General features: G+C 31.8%; 1 protein-coding gene across 1 annotated transcript; it reads left to right on the forward strand.

Moving 5' to 3' along the window:
- The first annotated feature begins 1,820 nt into the window (after nt 1-1,820).
- LOC127705883 (zinc finger CCHC domain-containing protein 17-like) lies at nt 1,821-15,060 on the forward strand. The gene is made up of 8 exons (XM_052210247.1): nt 1,821-1,937; nt 4,899-4,956; nt 6,668-6,768; nt 7,612-7,691; nt 8,210-8,310; nt 13,114-13,235; nt 14,016-14,099; nt 14,637-15,060. The coding sequence occupies exons 1-8, from the start codon at nt 1,854-1,856 to the stop codon at nt 14,718-14,720; spliced, it is 714 nt and encodes a 237-aa protein (XP_052066207.1). The 5' UTR covers nt 1,821-1,853; the 3' UTR covers nt 14,721-15,060.
- The last annotated feature ends 3,638 nt before the right edge of the window (nt 15,061-18,698 follow it).

Here is an 18,698-nt window from a genome sequence, read left to right on the forward strand (position 1 = left end):
CGAAACAAACCGCCGTCGGTTTTTATGTAGTTTGAGTGCATATATGTTCTAAATTAGTATATGATACCAAATGGCTGCTAATTAGTAAGTTCACGAAGGATTAAAAGTGGGGCTAAGACTTTGATGTTTTTCTTAATTACGCCAAAATATTACAAATTACTTTTATAGCTGACTATGCGGTATATGGGCTTTGCTCATTGTTGAAGGCCGTAGGGTGACCTGTCACGTAGTAGTTAATTTCGGTGTCATTTGGCAATCATACCACATTTTCTTATTTTTATACAAAACCATTATTTTTATGACAATATACCAATAATATTTTGGCCTAGAGTGCACCTTGTTCTTTTCGGTCTAAATTTTTACTATAATTAACAAATTTGATGCAGAAATATGATTCATTTGTCAGACATACCACTGGTAGTGACTTCAATTTTTCTTTTTTATGTATTCTAAAAGCTATTGATTAGAGCTATATGTTCTCATATTTTATTTTTTAAATTCTATGTGATTTTTTGTTGTTGTTTCTATATATCATATTCTCTCAAAATTGATGTTCCGTGTATAATCCATACACACTCAGCGGCAGATTTGTACAAGTTACGTATACTATTCAGCTTGAAAAAAAGCTCAGTGACCCATACTTTTTAGATTTTTTTTTCAATTAGCACTAAATAAACTCCACTTTGGCAAAGTATGAAAAATCTATATTGTTTTTGGTTTTTTTTTGGGGTTTTTTTTTTTGTCCTAGTCTTCCTCAAACATTCGATCTAACCTGGGAGTAGTATACTCAATATATATTATGTCCCAGGTCTAGTCATAAAATGCTAGACCGACGAGGGTTTTTTAACGACCTTGACTACCCATGAGGGTCTAGCACGGTCGGTGTGCTAGACTTACTTATGGGGTTTTTTAACGACCTTGGCTGGCTATAAAGCCCTCGCACGGTGGTAATGATGGGAGTTTTTAACGACCTTGACAGGCTATACAGCCCTCACACGGTCGGGTAGTTAACGCCATCTTTAATTGTAAATTAGCAAAAAATCAATCGGTTTGATCAATAATGAAATGTGCAAATCTTGAGAGAGGAATGCAACTTATTTTTATAGGACTTTTCACTTTAATAGTGAATAATTACGTATTCCATCATATTATAATGACTGTTTTTACAAATACAAATAAGTGTTTTTAAAAAAAATCAACTTAATAGTCATATAAGGGGAGGTAACTCAGATGATCTAACTTTTATCAAGGAATACACAGTAACTTCAGCTGTTTCGTAGCTATAATTTTGAAAAAAGAACAAGTCCTGTGACACTAATTTTTCTTTTCCTTTTCTGGAAGCACTTTATATTAGCTATCGTCTATATATATATATTCCTTTGCATAAAATTAGGGTTTAAGTGTATAATCTTTACAAAATCTGACCATTTGAAGGGGGGAAAAAGATCCGCGGTACATTCTTTTTATCATATTTTTTTTAAAGCATGATACAAACTGCATTTTAGCATCGTATAATTTTGTTTATCGTTTTAAATCTAGACCCCCTGATTGATATAACACATCCTTGACTGTACAATCAATACTGTACAGGAATTTATGTTACATTTATGATTGTCTATGAAAATCTGTATTTTTTTCAAAATATTTGCACTGGATAAACAAATAAAAAGTGTTTACCAATGACATTTCTTGTTAATTGTTGCTAACAGTAGTGATCTTATTTTGAAATGAAATTACGGTAGCGCATTCAGTTTTCCGTAGTTCTCCTCAAAGGAGGTATCTATCTATAAGAGTTAGTGTGACAAAAACAAATGTGTTTCCCTTCCCTGTCTAAAATGGTTCCATAAACAAAAATGAGTTCACCGAAACATAAAGAAAGAAGGAGTTCTAGTGGACCCATAGATTTACCAGCCCTCTATTCAGTGTTCTATGGGGAGGTTAATATTATTGTTATCGCTTTCACTGGCTGATTCATTCAAAGTTTTATTTAGAGTCGGTAGGATATACATGTATTGTCTATTGACTATACACCTTATCGCTATTTGTCCGCCATTACTGGACATCACATAGGTTCCCGTAAAATTTTGACGTCACAATACAAAATATCTGACGCCACAATGGAAAAGTGATTGTTGTATGACGTCAAAAGTTCAAGCGGGACAGATTCTCGGGTCAGCCGGGAATAGCGATAAGGTGTATTGTGATGGTGGTCACTTTGTATACTTATTTATGGGCCCTTATTTATACTATTTATTCATGGAAATTGGTTACATTTAGTATTATTTATAGTTCCGTTATTGTTTCCCACGAGACCAGCAATGTAAATATTCTTGTCTGGTTACTACTTGTTTCTTGCATGTGCCTGATATCCAGGCCGGACTCGTCCCTACGAACTATAGATATGATGTCACTCACCAGGTTCAGAGCAGGCTACTGCTTAGGATTTAAAATGAACAGACACTCATACTTGGCTTGCAGATATGGAACATTTCATAAGGCAACAAGTTGACTAGCCACCACTATTCTTTTATATTTATTGCAGTCTTTACGATAACCTTTTGAATCCACAGGCCGGAAGACTGTTAATGTAATTGTCAGTCGGGGTAATACTTAAACTAAGTGTTTTTTATTTACTGGTACATGTAAATATTTTTGGAGGTAGAGTTATATCCCTTAGACATTCAAGTTGTCTGTCATTAATAGTTGTCATTACTATTCATAAAAGTAAAATATGACAATGAAAGTATCATTTGTCTGTTATCTTCAAAATACTGCTCATTTTCCATGTTTACAAGTCTCCAAGGAGCAATTTTGAAGGCCTTGCGCAATTAATCATTTCTGGAATCATGTCTTTCACAGGAAAAGATCGTCAATTTCGCATGCCTTTATGACGTCATTTACCAGATAGAAGATGCACCTGTATCCCTGCTCTATTAAAGGTTTCCAGCACTTTCATAATCGTCATTCTGTAGGGTAGTATATAAATAGTTTACGTAATCCTGATTGCTGTAGGATGGAGGAAGGGTGACAATCTTATTAGATTTTAATTTCCGAAATATTTTATGCAGTATAATATAAAACTTTTTCACCCGTTTGCTCAACATGTGTTGGAAATGACGATGCATACATTTTTTTCACATGGTGATGGACATCACATGACAGATTCGTCTAAAAACTGTATTCAGGAACTGGCCTTTTACTTAACATCTGTGCATAATAGGTTTCTTTGCTAGGTTCTTGAGATAAAAGTTTAAACTTTATAAATTAAAAATTAATTAGCAAAATAGAAAAATTCTGTTTAGGCATGTCTTGACCTCCCAAAACATGAGAATGTAAAGGGTTGTAAAAAAAATTTACTTGCATAAGTAAATTTTTGGAGAAGATTAAGTGGAGATAATTCACACCTTGAAATTAAAATAAAAATCTTACAAATTTACTTATACAAGTAAATGATACTTACATCTACAAGCGAATAAAAATGACTTGTATGAGTATTTACCACTGAAAGTTTGTGGTCAACCTTATGTCTCTTAAAAAAGTACATCTTCACAAATATTTCAAAAGCCAAAGCTGTGAGACTTGCTTATAACTGATTGGTGCTGCCTTAAACATGTTAGACTCAGATTTATATCTGGTTTCAAATCAGGGTCCAATCTTGACATCATTCTATCAAATTGAAGTCTTTCTCTTATCTATGACCAATATGATGTCATGTATTATCCAAACAAAATCTTGTATTATTCTTCTCATATCAAGAGTTTATTATGTTTAACAATTTATCCCAAGATTGATGTCTTTTTATGTTTGGTGTAAATCCATGGTGCAAATAACAAGACAAACAACAACAAGTTCTTGAAAAATACATATTTTTATGTCTTTGTAACTTCATTTATATTTGGGGTCCCTGTTTTATAGGGTAAGGGCTCAATTTACTGTGTTTTATGGTTAAGTTCTAATGTTAAGGCTAATGTTTGGGATATGTGTGGTTCAAGATTAGATTTAGGATTAACTTAATGAAGCTCTATATAAGTAATATTAAGACCCCTTAATTAAATAAAGGGCCAACATTGACTCTTCTGGTCATTGGCTTTGGTGATTTCCCCATAGATCGGCATGTCAGTACAAAACGTCTCCCCATTGTCCATTTTGTTTACTTTGTGATAAAAGGGCAAATTTTATACAAGCTACATTTGTATATTATAAAAACAAATAAAACTTACCTACCAACATGGTATTTAAAGACAGAAAATGTAACACTTATGTAAAGAAACAGTAGAAGATAGAAGTCATTTATTATAAGACTGTCCTGTTCTTGAAAACTGTAGAAAGTAATTCATCAATGACCTGAATTATAAATGTAACAATTATATCAAGCTTTCCTTAGAGAATGAATTTTTATTGGTAATGACTAATAAAGATATTTACAATGTATGTTATAAAACTTAATTTAAATTAAATATGATGTCAGAACTGACAGGAAATCGTGATTCATTACTAAATCAAACCCAAATCTGAAAGGAATAGGCCTGGTAAGCAGTCAGGGATATAACTCTATAGGGTTATTAGAGAAAAATAACATACATTTGTTATTATGGACTAAAAAATCAAAGAACTGTGATAACATATGTATGTTACATGTTTCAAAGGGCCAATATACATCATTTGTTTGGTTAAAATGTATACAAGATCTATTGATATTATTATTGTCTTTATGTATACTAAACTATAGAAAGATTTAACAGTTCATAGTTTGCCAATCATGCATAGTACACCTATGTTATTACAGAAAAAATATGCCTGTAATAACTAAAGGGTGTCATTATGTTTATATGATGAGTACAAATTCAGTATATTATTGTTTAGGTGCACATTTTAATCAGTATTATTTTTATCAATAGGTAGCAGCATTACAACCCTATGGAGCTTTTATTAAAATTCCTGGCTACAGAAAACAAGGTGAAAGTAATGTTTGCTGTTTCAAAATTGAAAATGAAATAGATTCTGATTTCAAACTGGAAATGATTCAGTTAGCAAATTATATTACATGCATGTTCAAAATTATAATTATTAGGATTGTTTACATCAGATTTTTTCTTGTGGGTTTTGTTGATGAAACTAGAAGTACTTTATGACAAAATAATTTATACATAAAATGTAATTTTGTGCTTATTAGTCTCCTACCAGCAAAGCCGAAGAGGGACTTTAGGTTTACACTCTGTCCGTCCGTTTGTCTGTCCATCCGGATGGTGTAAGTTTTCCACACTTTTTTTTATTGTGCTTGAAGATATTGATTGGATATTAAGTGTATGGTTTTATCATGACAAGTTACAGGCGTAGTTTGAGTAGTTTGAATTATGTTCCAGTTTGATGATTTTGTGCAGAGTTATGGTCCTTTTACTTAGAAAATTCACGCAAATAAACAGTTTTCCACACTTTTTTTCGTTATGCTTGAAGATATTGTTTTGATATTTGGTATATGGTTTTACAGATCAAGTTTGAATTTAGTTCTGGTTTGATGATTTTGTGTAGAGTAAAGGTCCTTTAACTTACAAAATTCGTGCAAATGGTCAGTTTTCCACTCTTCTTTATGTCATGCTTGAAGATATTGATTTGATGTTTGTTATATTGTTTAACCATGATAAGTTATAGATCAAGTTCGAATTTTGTTCCATTTAGATGATTTTTTTGCAGAGTTATGGTCCTTGGACTTAGAAAATACACAAAAGTAATCAGTTTTTCGCACTTAATTTGTCATTTTGTTCCAATGCAATACTCTCAGAATGCTTGCTGAATTTAGTTTGGATTAAATTTCTAGAGTTACAAAATGTATGTTCCTAAAGTTTAGTTTTAAATTTGATTTCTAAAGTTGTGCCCATATATTATCTGTAGAGCAGATGTGGAGCAGAATCTGCTTACGTACCCTTCTGGAGCACCTGAGACCACCCTCAGTTTTTTGTTGGGTTTGTGGTGCTCAGTCTTTAGTTTTCTATGTTGGGTTTTATGTACTGTTGTTTGTCTGTTGGTCCCCTTTTTTTTGCCATGGCATTGTCACTTTAATTTCACTTTATGAGTTTGAAATATAGCTTTTTTATATGAGGTTTATTACCATATCTATTTATGAAATATTAAAAGTTACATTGTATTAACTTGAAAATTTAAACACTTTTTACCAAATAATACTGAATGATTTTATTGATTTTGTGAATCTCTTCATCTTTTGTGGTGTAGAATATGAATAACATTCAAGACATAAATAGAAAAACAAATGATATAAAGCCAATAAATAACAGCTTACATTGAAGACATATATAAACACTGTATGATATTCAACCATTTGACAAGCTGTAAATCTAGAAAAGTCATAAGTAAATTAAACAGCAATGAAATAAGATCTGACAACACCAAATTACATACAGGCAAAAACTTTAAGAGGAAGTATAAGAATTGTAAATTCTTCTCTCATGATATAAATCATAACAAATTCAGTATTTGAGATCTGATGAAAGAACGGTAAATGAAAGAGTGAGACCTGCAAGTATATATGTATACATAAATTTTAAAGGCTTCATATATCTGTATCCTGCAAGTTGTCTCCTTCACTTTCTTTGTTTGGGTTATTTATATAGAAATAGTTATATATAATATGTGTTCTCTTTTATGACAAAAGGTCTGGTCCATAAGTCACAGATGTCTAAAGCTAGGGTGGAGGATCCTTCAGAAATGTTAGCTGTTGGAGAGATGGTGTATTGTAAAGTTGTATCAGTAGAGGTATATAAGTTTTACTATTGAAAAGTTGTATGGGGCTCAATAAAAAAATAAGTTGAATAAAACAACAGCATGACCATAAGAAAAAACAAACAACTGTGTACAGAACATTGCATATAAAGCTTAAGATTAAGCAACACACGAACTTTATTAATGAATACATTCGAATACCCACCCCCCTTACACACACACACACACACACACACACACACACACACTCACATACACAAAAATAAGATATACATAGTCCAAGATGATAGGTCCAGATAAAGGGTTTCTTGAAATGTCTTCTTAATCTTTAATGAGATGTCAGTCATGCCAAATCTGAGTGAGAAAAGTTAAAAAAATATTCTGGTGAACAGGCAAACATGCTACATACATGTACATACTGTGGTTTAACTACAGAATATGAGGAAATGAGAAGGGAAGGCTAGATAAATATTTTATTTATTATTGAAACAATGGTTGAATGACTCTCAGTCTTAATATGGTACAAGTACTTTAGAATGAAAGTGATTGTTTGCACAAGATTAATGGCATGCTGAATATAAAACATCAGGTTATACTCTGAATCACTAGACAATGCCAGATTTACTAAAAATAAAAAATTAACTGACAACAGGTTTATAATCAGAGAATGAATAAAGACATGTACAAATCTGAGTAAAATAAAAACAGAATTTAATAAACTGAGTACACAATATTTTTCTAGAATGAATAAATATGTGATAGCTTTTATGCATGATAAAATTTGATAGAAAATGATGACAAACTCTTAATATTATTTTCTGTATTACTGATGTATTATATGATTGTATATATTTTAGTAATGAGTTATATATTCAGGGAGATAAGATTGGACTGTCTATGAAGGTTATCAACCAAACCACTGGAAAAGATGAGGACTCAGCAAATGTTCAGCTTAGGTAGGAGTTATGTTCCCTTTAATTGCACTTATTTATTAACATTTACCTTTGGTATCATGTATTTTATTTTATTTTAATAATGGCTCTAATCATAACTCATTTTGTACAATAACTTGAGTATTCTTGCAATGATTTAATGGTAACTTTACATAATTTTTGGAATTGGGGAAAAAAAGAGTATTTTAGATTTTGAAAATTTTCCAATTTGTAATTCCAGAGTTATGGTACATTGACTGTCAGATTAATTAAAAGCAAATTTTTACATGTCATCACTTCTAGAGTTTGCTTGGATTAATTAACTACAAACTTTACTCTGTTGTTGGGATTTTAGACTCATATTTGATTTCAAAAATTTTCTGGTTTGTTGATTCAGTGTTATGGGACCTAAATAGTCACATGTGATGCATAAACATGCATGTTTTCTACAGAGCTATTTTACTAACTTCTGATTAGATGACTGCTAACTATTTCATTTTATTCTTGCAACAATAGAGATGTGTTCCTATGCATATTTTCAGTTTGGATGAAAGAAAAAATAGAAAAGGATTTCGAATGGAAAGAGCAAAAATTGAACTGGGTGCTGTCTTAGATACAACATGCAAGAAGTGTGGTGGCCATGGTAATTACTTTTACTGACATAAAGGCTCACAAATTTTGAGCAATTTGAGCTTTAGATACTTGCTTTGTTTTAATAGGTTACTTTGTTCAATGTCTAAAGTGAAATTTTACCTTATTATTTGGGACTTTTTCTTTTATCTAATAAATAAAAAAAGAGAAAAGTATAAAGTATCTCTATATATAAGAATGATGAGATGTGGTATGATTGCCAATGAGACAACTATCAACCCGAGACCAAAGGATGTAAATATAAACTAGAGGTCATTGTACAGCTTAAACCGATGAATGAATGCTATACTCAATAGTAAGCTATAAATATCTTTTTGCCAATTCAGTGCAACTCTTTTCAGGGGCGTTTCTAGGATATTTGAAAGAGGGGTGTAGAATCAAATCTTTTGCTGAGCGGAGCAAGGCGAAAATTTTTTGGACCTTTTTTTTGCTAAAAAAACATAAAATATTTGTGAAATGCACTAATGTAACGGTTCCTGACTTGAAGCATGTATATTTTATAGTTATATATAGAGTGTCAGGGTTTGACATTTTTTATGCCGAATTCTCTCCATTAATTGTCTATGGTATATTAAAATGATTGTATGGATCTTAACAGCAGTAGACCAATAACGAGAAATTCCACTGAATTCTAGGGTATAAGGCGTTACTTAACATTTCAATATTCCTAGGCCAGGATTTTATGAACGGGAGGCGAAATTACGGTTGCCCTGGTAGAGGGTCCATGGGAAAGCTCAGAAGCTCCTGGATTTCAACAATTTAGCATCAAATAATGAAGTAGCCAGACTGATAAATATCTCTCTATTTTAGATTCAAACACTGAAGTATAAAGTTCTTTCGTTCTAAATATTGTAGGCTTTAATGTGGAATACATGATTGAATATGAAAAATTGACGTCATTGTACTACAATACTAAATTAAAGCAATCATGTCACTGTCTAGTTCCGATAGGTGGTATATGGTACATAAATAAATATGGTGCTTGAACTTGATGGCAATATATAGGTCAATGTCACTTAGTTACTCACTAATGGATATTGAAACATTATGATACTACCAAAGGCTATCCAGATGGGAAGTAAAATGCTATACCAAATATACATGTTACTAGTATAAATGTACCTTAAGGCAAAACCTAAAATGAACACAGAAATACCGACGGACTCTCATTTTCAATCAATGGTTAGACTAGAGTGGATTCATTAGAACAATTTTCAGAGTATATGTTTAATTAATGAATATGATAAATTGCCATATTCAATACAGTATTAGCAGATTACGATAGTTTTTGTGTTTTTTTTTTTTTTAAAAGGGGGGGCGTACGCCCATTACGCCCTCACCTGGACCTGCCCCTGCTTTTTCTAAAAGCCTAAAAAATCTATTTGTAAGAAATAACTCTTATAATATTTGTTGATATGAACATACAGCAAACAAATTTCTTTACATAAATATTCACACATAGTATCTAAATTTGGCATTTATGTGATTGAACCAACAGGAAAGGTTGAAATGGGGGGATGGGCTAAGGGCCCATGGGCAAATTTAATCTCTTACAAAATCATGTGAAAGGTAGGTATGTGAGGCTTCCTCAATAACTGATACAAATGCATAGATCTGACACTTTTAATTTATGGTTTGAAAATATTTAGTGCATTCAAGAAAATAATTGTGAGAGATGTGTATATAATACAGACAAACACTGGTAATTTATTAATATGAAAAATAAGAATGTGTGATATGATTGCCAATGAGATAACTGTCCACCACAGTCCAGAGAGAAGTTAGCAAAGAGACCACTGTACAGCTTTCAACAATGAGCAAAACTGATACCACAAAGCAAGCTATAAAAGGCAGCGAAATAACAAATGTAAAACAATTCAAATGAGAAAACTAAAAACAGATTTATGTACAAAACAATAAACGAAAAACAAATATGATATACAACAACATACTTCAAATACTTAAATAAGAGGCTCTTGCCTTAGGACAGGCACATACAGAGTGCTGCTGGGTTAACCAAGTTTATAGGTGACCAACCTTATATTAAATTAAGGTTCTTGCATGTGGACTTTGCATTAGGACTTTTTTGTCAATGGAAATAATATAAAAAATAACTCATGTGAATTTAGACCAACTTAATTCTGTGAACCTTTTAACATGTTTAATTATTCTATTATTTATAAAACTATATAAACTTCAACTAAGCCTTAGTACATACACTCTTATGGAGGTGACCACTTGTCCATAAACTTTATTATTACCCTAAATACCATGAATAATTGGTAAAATAATTATTGGATTTTTATCACATTTTTTAATAGAAAAGATAGGGTATACTGTATCAATTAGTGACACTAAATCACCATGTGCACATGAAATAAAATGCTCCGCAGGGTGCAGCTTGATACGACCACAGAGGTCGAACCCTGAACAGTCGGGGCAAGTATGGACACAACATTCAAGCTTGATACAGCTCTAAATTTGGATTGTGATTAAATATTTGACACAGCATAGGTTTCTGACACAGAATGAATGTGGTCTAAGAACTTAAAAATTTTAAATTGGAATTTCAACTATTATGGTCCAATATCCAAAATCTAAATACATGGTTAGATTCAGCATATCAAAGAACCCCAAGAATTCAATTTTTGATGAAATCAAACAAAGTTTAATTTTGGACCCTTTTGACCTCAATGTGGACAAAGTTGATAATGGGGCCCAAAAATCAAAAATCTAAATACATGGTTAGATTCAGCATATCAAAGAACCCCATATATTCAATTTTTGTTGAAATCAAACAAAGTTTAATTTTGGACCCCGATTTGGACCAACTTGAAAACTGGGCCCATAATCAAAAATCTAAATACATGTTTAGATTCAGCATATCAAAGAACCCTAAGAATTCAATTTTTGTTAAAATCAAACTAAGTTTAATTTTGGACCCTTTGGACCTTAATGTAGACCAATTTGAAAACAGAACCAAAAATTAAGAATCTAAATACACGGTTAGATTCGGCATATCATAGAACCCCAATAATTCAATTTTTGATGAAATCAAACAAAGTTTAATTTTGGACCCTTTGGACCTCAATGTGGACCAATTTAAAAACGGGGCCCAAAATCCAAAAACTTAATACACGGTTAGAATCAGCATATTAAAGAACCCCAAGAATTCAAGAATAAAACCCCATTGAAATTGGTCAAGAAATAAGCATAAGAAAGTATCTTCTTTTGCACAATACTGTGCAATTGAATATTTCTTGCTATTGCGCAATACTGTACAATTGACAATTTCTTGCTATTGCGCAATATTGTGCTATTGGATATTTCTTGCTATTGCACAATACTGTGCAATTGAAGATTTCTTGCTATTGCGCAATACTGTGCAATTGAAGATTTCTTGCTATTGTGCAATACTGTGCAATTGAAAATTTCTTGCTATTGCACAATACTTATTTTATAATAATTTACACATCCTGTTTGGTGTGTATCTCCTACCATATCATTATTATTTGCTTTTAAATATAAAACAGAAATAACCAACTTAAAATGGAAAATTTTAAAGGAAAAAAAGATAAAAAAGGAAGAAAAAAAAAATCCCCCCCCCAAATTTTTTGAACCCCCTTATGATTTATCACCCCCAAACTCAATTCCAGCCTTCCCTTTGTGGTATGGTACCTTGCAGTACAATTTCAGAGAGATCCATACACTTGAACACAAGTTATTGTCTGGAAACTAGAAAAATGCTTATTTTTGGCCCCTTATTCCTAAACGTTTTGGGCAATTACCCCCAAACTCAATTCCAGCTTTCCCTTTGTGATATGGAACCTTGCAGTACAATTTCAGAAAGATCCATACACTTACACACAAGTTATTATCTTGAAACTAGAAAAATGCTTGTTTTTTGCCCCTTTTTGGGCCCCTAATTCCTAATATTTTGAGGCAATTACCCCCAAAATCAATCCCAGCATTTCCTGTGTGATATGGAACCTTGTGGTACAATTTCAGAGAGATCCATACACCTGAACACAAGTTATTGTCTGGAAACTAGAAACATGCTTATTTTTGGCCCCTTTTTGGCCCCTTATTTCTAAACGTTTTGGGCAATTACCCCCAAAACTCAATTCCAGCTTTCCCTTTGTGATATGGAACCTTGTAGTACAATTTCAGAAAGATCCATACACTTACACACAAGTTATTGTCATGAAACTAAAAAAATGATTGTTTTTTGCCCCTTTTTTGGCCCCTAATTCCTAATATTTTGAGGCAATTACCCCCAAAATTAATCCCAGCATTCCCTGTGTGATATGGAACCTTGTGGTACAATGTCAGAGAGATCCATACACTAACACACAAGTTATGTCTGGAAGTTACAAAAATGCTTATTTTTGGCCCCTTTATGGCCCCTAATTCCTTAACTGTTGGTACCATAACCGCCAAAATCAATCCCAACCTTCCTTTTGTGGTATTGAACCTTATGGTAAAATTTCATAGAGATCCATTCACTTAAACTAAAGTTAGAGTGCGAAAACCAATGTGTCTTCGGATGACGCCGGACGACGACGACGCCAACGTCATACCAATATACGACCGCAAAAAAAACCAAAAGCAAAGAAACGGCTTTTCATCGTTGTTTTTCATCTCAAAGTCATAGTGAGACCTCAGTTATCTGAAGTTTTTCTCAAACACCAATTGCCATTCAATTATGACTTCTTCTTAAAACATAGTATCCAAGTTACAATGATAAACAAAAAAAGAAAATTTACTGTGCCTTTATATTTGAATTATTTTGTAGGGCATTTGGCTCAAGACTGTTTCCATGCAAAAGGAGGCAAGACATATGAATTAATTCCAGAAGATGAACTTGTTTCACCTAGTAAAGAAACTGATACTTCATCTAGTAGGAAAAGAAAAAAGGTCAATACTTATTTCATTTACATTCATGATGGGGATAAAGGATTGGCTGAGATAGTCGTACATTGGAGAAAAGTTTTAAAGCGCGGGAAATCTTTAGCATTTATAATTTAAGTCTACAGGGTAGATGACTATGGAAGATCCCTCTAAATAAATATCTAACTTCACATCAGGACCAATATTTTAAGACTCATATATATATAAGAGGTTCAATCAATATTTATTATGAATATTTATTTATTATTTATAATTAATATTTGCTTTTGTGAATCAAGATAAAGTTTGAAATTATTTGTTTCCTCTCTTTCAATTTCAATGTGCATTTAATGTATATCATGAGTTATACAGCTTTGTACTGAAATCTCATGTTTCACCATAATTGTCCCTTGATGCTGCTAAGTTTTAAAGTTTTGAGGACATAAAAAGGACATATTTAAAAAAAAAAGTGGTATGGCTTTGAATTCCAAAAATGTCAAGACAGTTACATGATGAAAACAAGGAGGAACATGGATGAGATTTTGCATAGGACATCCCTAAAAAATAACTGTTGTCAAAATCTCTAAGGTTTCAACTCCCTCTGGTGAAGTTTAGATTTTAGTATTATTTTAAGGTCCCTTTAGGTCATATAAGTCTTCAAGTGTTTCAGTACTAATACATCCTTGACTTTCAAATTTTTTGGCTTTGAGCTTTCCTGATAAAGGTAAATCCAGGAATGTGCTTCAGAGGCATAAAACTTATAAATTGTTATTTTCATTTCATTATAGATCACTTTTTATTTCACAGAAGGAAAAGAAAGCAAAGAAATCTAAGAAACATCGTCATAGTGATTCATTATCAGATGATGAAACAGATAAATCTCATAAAAAGGTAGGTTATTGTCTGAAGGGTGAAATAGCTGCATCACATTCTGATGATCTGATAACCTTAAAGTTATAGTAGCTGATCTAGTTATTGTCTGAAGGTAGAGAACCCCTAATTTGGGCCCAGGTAGAGAGAACATTAAAGGTGTACATATTTTAAACAAAATAGTTTCTAGGTATAACTGTAATTTTTTCAAAAAGTAAAATATATTTGGGTAATTTGGGTATCATTTAAAAGCCTCTGGACTTGGGATCACTGTAGAACCCTTGTTGAAAGTTTGAAATTAGAATGAGAGGGTTTACTTGACCATTAGCTCAGATCAAAAGTACTTGTTTTTGTACAACTAAACTTCTGGGAACCAATGTGCTCTAATTTGCAATTAATATGGATCAAGATGCAGTTTTGAAAATGGTTACAACTCTCATGGATGATTGATTGATTGTTGCTTCCTTATTAAACATCCAGTGGAAATTACAGTACATCTGCCTACCTTGCTTGATCATCACAATTTAATTTTAAATTTTATTTTTATTTTATTTGTAGAAACATAAGAAACATAAACACCACCATCATAAACATGAAAAGAAGAGTCGACATGATAACAGCAGTTCAAGTTGTGATGGATGAACTTTGTACAAACATTGCTCATACTGGTTTATGTACTGTTTTTCATATGATATAGCAAAATATAGTCACTTCAGCTTATGTGGAGTACATGCTGTTATTTGTGTTTAAACAGTTTGTTTCACTTGGGTTTGTTCCCTCTATTGGGAATTTTGACATTTTATTATTGTTGTGTCCTTTGATAACACACTCAACATTAAGTGTTAACCCTAAAATTGCAAAATGCATTGAATTATCTGAGTATTTGTAAGAACAGGATTTGGAACAAGTTACAAGTGTTTGTTTAGAATGTATTTGGTAATAATATGTAAATGATAAATAAAATCACATTTTTGCCATCCCACGATTAGCTTTTATAGATATCTGTGATAAGACATCTTCAGTAAACTTTGTATGGTTTTATTTTTTAAGAGAGAAACACTACAAAATATATCATTAAAAGTAGTTATGGTGAGACCATAAATATTCCAATATTAGTTATTGGAATTTCCAAGTGAAATCTTAATCTTTTGACACAGACTTGTGAATAGTGATTCTTTTGCAAGTGATTTGATTCAAGCGCAAATGATGAGTCTTATGTAAACAAAACTCGCTTGTGGAGAACCAAATTATAAGTCTGATATCTTTGATTATTTTCATTTCATTACCATAACATACCATAATGAGTTGCAAACTGCCATGACCAAATTTTATATTGAACTTTTGACCAGATATCGCATGATATTGCCATTTTCACCAGTTAGTTTATCTAATTCAGAATTTTTTATCGTTTCACTTATTGTGTTTTTCATTTACATGTTTTATTGAATAGTAGGTCTCATATACCATTGTGGCATTTGTTTTACTTACACTTTTACTTCAAAATGAAAATTTTAGAAATAATATTAAACTTGTCTTTTTGTCTCGCCTGCGACGAAAGTCGCAATATGCACAGGGAGACATAGGGATTACTATCCGCCAGCGGCAGTGTAATCTATTTGTATAAAGCTTTAGGTAGCACTCCACAGTTAGAAAATAAAATTTAAATTGAACCACAAAATGTTTAATCATCTTCTTTTCCTGGCTTTCTAATACATTAAGCCAACTGTTTGTGTCATACATGTGCATTTGTATGTAATCAGTATCTTCCATAAATTTGTGATTTTCAAAAGTTAAAATGGTGGAATAATTCCTTTTTTGTGTATCCATGGCAACATTCTGCATTTATTTACCATAAAATATTGCAAAAAGGGGCATGAAAATGTCGCATATTCCCCCAAAATTTGGTTCAAACTAGAATTTCAATCCCTTTGAGTGATACCTTTTCTGAAACTATTGACATTAATCTACCAAATGGTCAAATAAAAGAGGGACGAAAGATACCAGAGGGACAGTCAAACTCATAGATCGAAAATATAGGATAAGATAACAAAAATGATGGCAGAGAGTTTTGGTGTACCTTTTTTGCATGCATCCCCTGTCAGAGGGGTTCACGCTTATATATTGGCGAGTTTTGGATGTGTCTATGGACCACTCAATATCTAAGCCGGAAGTCGGAATAAAATTTTCGGAACATCTCAAAAGTTTTTGATCATTTATATAGGTAGTTATCTACGTCTTTGATACGATCTCTCTATGGCTAGGCAACCACGTGACATCACACAATCAAAGTAAATTGGAAAGTAATAGAGACTAATTTGCAGTCAATAAATTGTTTACATATTAGAATCTATTTGCCTTTTTACAAAACATATGTGTTCTTAATAATGTGAATGTTTATAAGCACTTTGGTGTGAAAGTCTCTAAACAAGTATAATGACAACGCAATTATATTTGTTTTAAAAAAACGACCCCTGTACACTGTGTGTACCTAGGTCAATTATAACGTGGTATTGTGCACATTTAAACTAATTTATTATGTCTGAAGATTGTGTATTTTCATCAAAGACTTAGAAGAAAACATTCTGGTTTAAATATTTATATTAGATTGGAAAACATAAGATAATAGATATGAGGATAATATTATTATCAAAATTATTCAATTTAATTGATTTAACATAAATCAAAGAAATACAAAATATATACTGTATTTATGTTTCTGTAGAAACTAGCTATATATATATAGCAATAATTGAAGTCAGAATATTTTCAGAGTTTCAATTAAGAAATAAGTATTTTATATGACAAGATACTCAGCTTTAATATTTTTATATATTCATTTGTAAATGAGACATAATAATTAAAACTGAATAAATCCTTGCATCCTACAAAATAAATGTTGATAAACAATAATCATTATATATTTCTACGTTAATTATTTCATACTGTTTTAGTAAGGTTTTATACTTAATTGTTATTTATTTTTTTGTAATGTAGTATATCCATAAAATGGAAAGTAAGATACATTAAATAAGTATTTAAATTTCAAGCGGTCATGAATAAAAATACTTGTGTGTTTTCAATTCACAAAGATATTAAATCCTCGCAGCTCACAAAAAAAACGTAATAATAATTATCAATAATCAAATTTTGTTTAAAAACAAAATTTTTAAAATTACTATCATAATGTAAATTGTTCTATACTGTTTTAGTATGGATTTATAAGTTTTGCTTATATTTTGTATAGTAATGTATTCATATAGTGAAATGTGAGAATTTAAAAATAGATTCATTTGATAAATAAAAACTAAATTACAGAAATCGCTCAAATTTTTCTATAGTTTAGTTTAAGTACTGCTTATTTGAAAATAATAATAAAAAAATATAGGTCACCAATGAGTTAAAAAAGAAATTTCAATTATAATGCCAAAAAATGGCATTTGCACCAAAGGGAGATAACAACAGAAAAAAAGTACCTTTACAAAAATGTATGCTTTTTGAAGGCAGATTGTGAGCATAAATGAACGTGATCCCATTTTTATACGACCGCAAAAAAATTTTTGTGGTCGTATATTGGTATGACGTTGGCGTCGTCGTCGTCGACGTCGTCCGGCGTCGTCCGAAGACACATTGGTTTTCGCACTCTAACTTTAGTTTAAGTGAATGGATCTCTATGAAATTTTACCACAAGGTTCAATACCACAAAAGGAAGGTTGGGATTGATTTTGGGGGTTATGGTACCAACAGTAAAGGAATTAGGGGCCATAAAGGGGCCAAAAATAAGCATTTTTGTAACTTCCAGACATAACACCTGTGTGTTAGTGTATGGATCTCTCTGACATTGTACCACAAGGTTCCATATCACAAAAAGAATGCTGGGATTGATTTTGGGGGTAATTGCCTCAAAATTTTAGGAAAAAGGGGCAAAAAACAAGCATTTTTCTAGTTTCATGACAATAACTTGTGTGTAAGTGTATGGATCCTTCTGAAATTGTACTACAAGGTTCCATATCACAAAGGGAAAGCTGGGTTTGAGATTTGGGGTAATTGCCCTAAATGTTAGGAATTTGGGGCCAAAAAGGGGCCAAAAAACACATTTTTCCTAGTTTCCAGACCAATAACTTGTGTTCAAGTGTATGGATCTCTCTGAAATTGTACTGCAAGGTACCATACCACAAAGGGAAGGCTGGGATTGAGTTTGGGGGTGATGAATCATAAGGGGGTTCAAAAAATTTGGGGGGGGATTTTTTTTTTTCCTTTTTTTCCTTTTTTTTTCCTTTTTTTTTCTTTTAAAATTTTCCATTTTAAGTTGGTTATTTCTGATTTATATTTAAAAGCAAATAATAATGATATGGTAGGAGATACACACCAAACAGGATGTGTAAATTATTATATAATAAGTATTGTGCAATAGCAAGAAATTTTCAATTGCACAGTATTGCACAATAGCAAGAAATCTTCAATTGCACAGTATTGTGCAATAGCAAGAAATCATCAATTGCACAGTATTGCGCAATAGCAAGATATATCCAATAGCACAATATTGCGCAATAGCAAGAAATTGTCAATTGTACAGTATTGCGCAATAGCAAGAAATATTTAATTGCACAGTATTGTGCAAAA

This window comes from Mytilus californianus, unplaced genomic scaffold, assembly GCF_021869535.1.
Source record: "Mytilus californianus isolate M0D057914Y unplaced genomic scaffold, xbMytCali1.0.p SCAF_6, whole genome shotgun sequence".
NCBI lineage: Eukaryota > Metazoa > Mollusca > Bivalvia > Mytilida > Mytilidae > Mytilus > Mytilus californianus.

Excerpts from the sequence above, each read along its gene's own strand:
- LOC127705883 (XM_052210247.1), top strand. The coding sequence starts at position 1,854 with ATGAGTTCACCGAAACATAAAGAAAGAAGGAGTTCTAGTGGACCCATA. Across the intron at positions 1,938-4,898 it reads ATTCAGTGTTCTATGGGGAG|GTAGCAGCATTACAACCCTA; the intron begins GTTAATATTATT and ends TTTTATCAATAG. Across the intron at positions 6,769-7,611 it reads GTAAAGTTGTATCAGTAGAG|GGAGATAAGATTGGACTGTC; the intron begins GTATATAAGTTT and ends TTATATATTCAG.